At 44.2% G+C, this 8,137-nt stretch overlaps 1 protein-coding gene across 1 annotated transcript; it reads right to left on the bottom strand.

Moving 5' to 3' along the window:
* Positions 1-5,755: 5,755 nt before the first annotated feature.
* On the bottom strand, positions 5,756-7,558 carry LOC128439753 (piggyBac transposable element-derived protein 3-like). Its single transcript, XM_053422141.1, has one exon. It carries the CDS (start codon positions 7,556-7,558, stop codon positions 5,756-5,758), a length of 1,803 nt encoding a protein of 600 aa, XP_053278116.1.
* Between the last annotated feature and the right edge of the window lie 579 nt (positions 7,559-8,137).

Raw genomic sequence — 8,137 nt, 5'->3', positions numbered from 1 at the left:
GTTGTGGTTCCTCTATTTCAGAAACGATATGCTAGAGTGCGTAGAATGGGATTACGAGCGAAAAATACGTCATAGTCACACCATGCCCATGTAGGGAGTCTCGCTACATGGCCTTGGACCACCCCTCACCATCATCTCACCGGCTCCGGGGAGAGACGGCCCGGCTCCCATTAGCTCGCGAGCTAACGCGCTCCTCCGTCTCCCCGGGAAGAGACGGTGGAGCCCGGGCTCCACTGGCCCGGCTCCCCGGCTAGCGTTAGCTCCCGAGCTATCGCTGCGGCTATAGTGCAGCATGCATCTAAGTGGCCGCATAAACATGCCGATGTGAGGGGGGGGCGCGGCACTCAAAACAGGTCAATCTGAGGAGGGCTGTTTTAGACAGGGTAAAAAAGGTGCTGTTTTAAATGATCCTTGTGGTATTTTGACCAAAATATGTTACAGACATTTCATTAAGTCCCCAAGGAACCATATCAACTGTGGTAAAATGGGCATACGATGGATCCTTTAAGGACAATGCAATTCACCATTATACTTGAAAAATTATTCGTTTTATAGATCAGGCAGTTGTTCAGTGTTTTGCGTTTGAGTTATTATAAAAATAGCAGACATTCATAATTATTAATAAATTAGAATATCATGCTTATAGTGGTAGCCTAGTAAATCCAGAGGAAAGGAAAAAACTGTCAGGATCTTTTACAACCTGTCTGATCATGTGACCCCTCGTGTTTGTCATCTCATTTGACCTATTTCTAGTGATGATAAAGATAACATGTAGCAGTTATTAAGGTGGGTAAAATATTAACATAATCATCAGTTTCCCTCATGCGATGAAACTCTAGTTTTCTCCTGTGAGGAACATTATGCCCATGCTTTACTGACTTACATAACGTTCTCGAAACCTTGGAAGTCAAATAGAAGTCAAGATTGAACCTCTTCTTAAAGTTATTTAATAGAATGATTATTGCTGCTTATTAAGTGTTTTTTAAATTACACATCTGTTGGTATAACTTGTTCCTCTTCTTCAGCGACTTGTGAAGTGACCTTTATGTTCTCCACACCGAATGAGTCAGTACTGCTGAGGTGCTGCCATCTGGAATTCTCCTCAGGCAAAAAATAAACAGTTTGTTCTATTCGCAAATGCTAATGCAAAACTTTTCATATTGCAAAACAATTTCTGGATTTGTCATTTGATACCAAGTTATAGGGATTACAGTAAAGCAAAAATATTGTGTTAGTGTTTGTTTTCCTTTTTTTCTTTTTCTTTCTCCATTCCCTTCCACCTCGCTCCCACCTGGGGGCTCTAGAGGAGCAGATGGCTTGGCCTCACCCTGATGGCTGAGTGTCAGCCTGTCTCTTGGTTTGTCATACAATCCAAGACTAGCTGTTAGCCCTGAATAAACACAGAAAGCAGCTCACCAGAATTAAGCATTGACAATTTGAGGGCACTATTGAACCAGAATATGAAATCCAAGTTATGCCCAAATCAGGAAACAGGTTTGCACAGCAGGACTCGCTCCTCGAGGTACAGAGACCATTAAAATATGACAGAAAAAACAAACACATTTACCTTGCACAGCTGGTGTTTCACTCTTTCATTTTTCATACCAGTTGTAGGTGAGCTCAAGATGTGCAGGTTTTGTTCTGTGATGATGTCTATTTTCTTCCCAAAGAAAGCCAAAGGAAAAGCCGCAGGCTGTTGATACATGTGCCAAGTGCAGGTACAGAGAGCACAGGGGCCACATCAGGCAGTCTAGAGCTGTTTAATTTTTTTTCTGTTAACTTCTAAGCACTAAGATAATCTGCCAACATTTATCAAGTCTCTTTATAAAAATGCACTTTACCTGCAGTTGCACTAGGATCTTCTGTGAAGACGCCGCGAATATATTTTGTATTTTATTCCCCCCATGAAAATAAAAATAACATCAGAGTGTTTTCCCTCAAAACAGATTTCATGAACGCTACGTTTTCATCTCCGTAACTTCAGCCTAGACCAAAGCTGTATGAGGCACTGACAGACACACTTATGTTCTAGCATATGCTGAGTGCCCAGACAACAGTCATTATCTCTCCCCTACGCCGCACAACAGGGTTGGCAGATTCTGACTTTGGTACGTTCACATGAATTAGTGCTCCAAGTCACACTTTCGTGAACTGATTTATTTATTCAGTCATCCATCCAAGACCTGCGGCTAATGGAAAGAAAGTGACGAAAAATTACTATGTTTCAATGTGAAGTTATATTTTGAGACCAAATATGTTCTCAGTGTCCCAGACGACAAAGTTTAGTTAAACAGCTCATTTGCAACAGCAAATATGATTATTTGTCATAAGGATACTACGGTGGCCCTGAGAGCTCAACGAACAGCAACTTAAGAAAACACATGCAAGTTGACAAAACACAAGCAAAGTAAGAAAACATTTTCATCAATTTCACAACACAACACAACACATTACAGAGCAAATTATTAACACACACACACACACACACACTCGCCCGCTCCTGGTATTTCATGATGGCCTGATACGGTGATAATTTAAAAAATTAATGTGACGTTCACTCACGTTCATCGTTACGTTCACGTTAATAATATGAAAACTGATTTGTTAAGTTCAGCGTTCGCGAAACATATACACAACACTGAACTGTACAGCCACTGCAGAGGGGCTGAAGAGCCGCGTTCGGCTCCAGAGCCTCGGGTGGCCGAACCCTGTGTGGAACCAAATTTGTATGGTGTATTGGACGTTTTTGTGGCAGCAGTGTCCATCACTTTCAGCTGTCCTCTGGAAACACTTCCGTTGTGTTTTCTCCTCTACTTGCTGCGCGTTTGTCTATTTGCTGCACGTTTGTCTATTTGCAGCGTGTTTGTCTATTTGCAGCACGTTTGTCTATTTGCTGCGCGTTTCTGTAATGTGTTGTGTTGTGTTGTGAAATTGATGAAGATGTTTTCTTACTTTGCTTGTGTTTTGTCAACTTGCATGTGTTTTCTTGAGTTGCTGTTCGTTGAGCTCTCAAGGCCACCGTAGGATACAGCTTTTGGCAAAGAAGAGTCTGTTTATTCATGTAGCAATATTGCTCCTCCAAGACGTGACAGCGTAGACATAAAGCTATATGAAGCACTGGTTTGAACTTCATTTGAAAGCGCTGACTTAAAACTCGTTGCTAGTAGTTAGGCATGGTATGGTTTTTTGTGGTGTAGAAAGGCCCATTTATGGGCATAAGAAACAGCCAAAATACCTAAGTACTCTTAAGTATACAATTAATTGAAAATTAACAAACTAATATGTATCAAAATGTAGTACCTCATATTTAATATGAGTAAATTCAGCTGAATTCAATGAGTTACATTGTATTAACTTAATTAAGAATTACAGTAAATATTAAATAACTTCAGGGAGAGACTGAGGCAGAATCCGAGTCAAACAAGCTGGCTCAAAACAGAATCACTGTTAAGACCCTGGTGGTTTAAGACATTTTCCCTTGTGCCTCCTGCCTGTGTTTTGTTATGTCATGTCTTTCCCCCTGTTTATTTATGTTGCCATGTGTGTTTTGTTATTGTCCTGAGACTCCGCCCTCTACTGCTTCCCGCTCTTTTTCTCCCTCACCTGTTCCCCATCCTCAACCTGAGTGATTTTTCTGATTAGTTCACCTGTGTCTTGTCTTTGTTCCCCCTTCTATTTAAGCCCAGTCTTTCTGTTGTCCCCTGTCGGATTGTATCATCATTTTTTGACTGTGAAGAAGCCATACTGGGATACTGCTATTTTTGACTCTCTGATTTTTGACTCTCTGATTTTTGAGCCTCTTTGGTTTTCCCTTTTTTGTGGAATAAAGAAGTTCTTTGGCATCTTGGTCTGCGATTGGGTCCTTGCTCTGTGAAACCCTAACAGTACAATCCGACCAGAATGGACTCAGCAGACCCTGACCAAGTGAAGGCCGCCATCGAACGTCATGACAGAGTCCTAGGACAACAACAGACTCAGCTGGAAGCCGCCCTCACGAGCGTCAGAGACCTGACAGCCCAGATACAGGCCTTACAGCTCAGCCGATCCTCCGCGGCTGCTCCCCCCTCGCCCCAGCCTCCAGCACCAGCCCATGAACCTAAGCTGCCTCCTCCTCAGAAATATGCTGGTGAGCCCGGCACATGCCGCTCTTTTCTCTCCCAGTGCTCTGTCATTTTTGAACTGCAACCTACCTCCTTCCCTTCTGAGCGCTCAAAGGTGGCGTACGTCATTGTCCAGCTGTCCGGACGGGCAAGAGAGTGGGGAACCGCACTCTGGGAGGCCCAGTCGCCCTCCTGCAACAATTTCAAGGACTTTTCTGATGAGATGAGAAGGGTTTTTGATCGGTCCAAACAAGGGCATGAGGCTGCTCTTGAACTGTTACATATGCGCCAGGGGCAAGGGTCCGTTTTGGATTATGCCATTGACTTCCAGACCCTTGCAGCATCCTCTGGCTGGAACGCCGAGTCCCTCTTCGATACTTTCTTGAATGGGCTGTCGGAGGAGATCAAGGACGAGCTGACCGCCCATGATCTACCCCAGACCTGCGATGCCCTGGTCAACCTTGCCATCAGAATCGACACAAGGATACAACAGCGCCGACGCATGAGGGCTTCTGGGGGCCCCCGCAGATTCTCTATGGTCACCCCTGCCACCCAACCAGCACTCTTTTCGACCTCTGAGGATCCTGGACCAGAACCCATGCAGGTGGATCGCACCCGTCTGACCCTGGCTGAGCGGCAGAGAAGATTCACCTCCCGTTCCTGCCTGTACTGTGGCCAGCCAGGACACTTCATCTCTGCCTGCCCGGTAAAAACCAACGCTCACCAGTAGGAGGGATACTGGTGAGCGTGACATCCCTTCTGCCCTCCTCAGAACAACGCACTTCTCTTTCTGCCATCCTGAAGTGGGGGGTCCAACAACAGGAGGTGATGGCGTTGATTGACTCCGGAGCGGAGGAGAACTTCCTCGACTCCTGCTTCGTGGCTCAGTGGGGATTACCGACCATACAGCTCAAGATTCCAATGGTGGCCAACGCGCTTAATGGCCAAAGGCTGGCCAACATCACACACATCAGCGCTCCTGTGGGGCTCCTCCTCTCTGGTAACCATCACGAGGAGATGAGCTTTTATGTTATCGACTCCCCTAATGCCCCTCTGGTTCTTGGCCACCCCTGGCTCGCCAAGCATAATCCCCATATCGACTGGAGAGGCATGAGAATTGTGGGCTGGAGCCCATCCTGTCTTGCAAACTGTCTCATTCAAGCCCAGACCCGGTTGCCCCCAGCCTCTGGATCGCCAGAGGAGTTTCCAGACCTGTCAGCTGTTCCCCGTGAGTACATGGATCTAACCCTGTAAGACCCAAATATAGAAAAACCAACAAAAAAAATTATTTGACCTTTCAGATCATGTTGTATGAGGCCTTTGATGCAGAAATGAAAGATTTTTTAAAAAAATAAAGTTTATTTACGTTTTTAGAGAAATGTTGTAATATTGCAACATTGGGCTTAGTTGGGAGCAGGATTTCTGTATTTGTACTCACGTTGTGTGAACAATTCAGAACAACTAAGGGTTCATTTGCAGGGTTGATTGCTTACTTAGCCCCATAACGGTATATAACATTAATAATAATCACACATTAGTCATATTTTTATGAAGTCATTTATTAAAATTATTAAAAATATTAAACAAGATAAAACTCTTAAATAGCGCGTTTTTTTTCTCTTTTTTTCTTTTTATGACATTGGTCATGAAGACTTTCATTGGTGGTGAAAGTCCCAAAAACAGTCCCTGATGTCTAAAAAGCAAAGGCGAACATCACACTTTCTGCATTGCGTGTTGGTGTATCCTTTATTGCACTGTCTGCAGCGTCCTCTCCCTGTCTTCCTTGGGAAATGACCAACTAGGTCCTTGCGTACATCCAATGGGAGGTTTGCACATCTCTTGGATGGCCTCTTCTGAGCATTCAGAAGGCTTCCTGATGTCACTGACTGTGTTGCTGGGCTCCCTTTGCCTGAAGATGGCCGTCCTCTCTTTGGAGTTTGAAGTGTTGCGTTTACCAGGATAAGAGAGGATGCTAGCTGTGCCTGAAACTGTCTCCTGTTCATTGTCTCTTTGCTAGACACCTTGAGCGCTTTACAGTCCCGCTTGTAGAGCAGCCAGGCATTGATCACAGCGAGGATGATGGTGTGCCAGAAGATGTACATGTACCAGCGACGGGATTTGATGGGGAACTTATATTTGGCTGTAAATGAGTCCAACAAATCCACACCTCCCATGTACTTGTTGTAGGCACCAACAATATAAGGCCTCTCAACTTCAATGAAGGTTATGTTGGCTTTGTCCCAGCGTTGAATCTTCTGCACAGGTTCAGGTCCAGCAAAGGATGACACAAGTGTGACGGCCCTGCTGTCATACCATTTGACAGCACAGATGTTGTGATTCCCCTCTACTCTGACGTCATAGCTTCCTCTCCCCTTTTTCTTCAAGCTCTTCTCGTCTTCAAGGTTACAGTTGGGTAGGCGCACCTGCCTGGCTGTTCCCACGTAATGAATTCCCCGATCAAGGAGCTTCACTAATAATGGAACACAGGGGAAGTAGTTGTCTGCATACAGTTTGTAGTTCTGACCTTCTGGAAGTGTGGAAGCAAGTTTCATCACAACCTCACCTGACAATCCAAGTTCAGATTTGGCTCGTATTCCGTTGACACTGCCTTGGTAGACATCGAAGTCACACATCATGCCAGAGATTCCAGTTCTCACCCACACTTTGAATCCCCATGGGTTTGGCTTGCCTCGCATATATTGCTTGATGCTGCTGAATTTCCCCTTGAAAGGAATCATCATCTCATCCACAGAGTTGTGCTCTTCTGGTACCACCTGCAGGCATTTCTCTCTGAATGAATCAAGCCACAGTCTGAGTTTCCATAGTTTGTCTTTCTTTTCCGTCTCAGATACTGTCATGTTGTTTACAAAATGTAATGACGTCAACAGGGATTGGAATCTGTTGCGTGGCATCACATCAGCAACAGGGGAGTACCGCGTCTCTGTCTTCCAATACATACGGGTTCCAGCCATTTGTACCAGGCCCATCTTCAGGTACATGCCAAGCATTTTTTCAATTTCCTTTGCAGTGGTGTTTACAGATGTTACATGCACCTGAAAGCTGTACTCATTCGTGTTTTGTGTCAGAGCCTCAATCATGTCTTCGGACACAAACTTCTGGAAGTATTCCAATGGTGTGTGGAGGGAAATGTCATCTGCTGTGATATCCAGACCAGAAAAATCTGTGTTGGGACTGATGAAATCTTTTTTCAGCCAGCGATACCTGTCACGGGGCATTATGTGTTTCCTTGTTTTTGGCTCGATGTCCACGTAATTATCAGCTGGACAGACCATGGGTGGTTGGTTTTCTTTGTCCACTTCTTTACAGACATCTTCATCGGAGTCTTCATCACTCTCATCTGTGTCACTGATTTCAATCTCAACCTCACTCTCTCCATTTTGGACCAGGTCAATAACATCCTGCACCGTGTATCGTGGCTCTCTCCTTGCTGGTGGCATTCTGAAAATAAAATATCAATTAATTAACATGAATATATGTTTTATATATTGTAGTACATAACCTGAAGGAATACATAGGGTGGTGGACCAAGTGCTCAGGGTAGAAATGTTTTCCATGCAGACAATATGGTCTGCCTGGTAAGTCGCTTTGGATAAAAGCGTCTGCTAAATTCCCTAAATGTAAATGTAAATGGTTTAATGGCTGGTTTAATGGCTCTAATTATCATACTAAAAGGAAAACATGCATCACTTACATCCACACCCCACATTCAGGAACATTCCTGTCCCCAGAACTGAATTGTTCCATGGACAAAGTCATGGAATTTTAGGTCAGGCTGATCAAATTAACTACATTTTTTACAGATAAAACTTTTAAATCAGTCAAATTTGACCAGAACACAACACAAGGGTAGAATGTATACTATCCATGTATAAAGAAAATACTCTGTTTCAGGCAGTGGTGTAGTGGAGGGAACACAACCTGTTTGAGCCCACTGCAACAAGCCAGCTATTTTGACTACCACATTCACCCAGTGTTGTATAATTGCAACAATTATATAATAAGCTCTAAAAGAAATT

This window comes from Pleuronectes platessa, chromosome 5 (assembly GCF_947347685.1).
Source record: "Pleuronectes platessa chromosome 5, fPlePla1.1, whole genome shotgun sequence".
Classification (NCBI taxonomy): domain Eukaryota; kingdom Metazoa; phylum Chordata; class Actinopteri; order Pleuronectiformes; family Pleuronectidae; genus Pleuronectes; species Pleuronectes platessa.
Note: the sequence above shows the minus strand (reverse complement) of the source record. Positions and strands in the feature narration are given on the sequence as shown.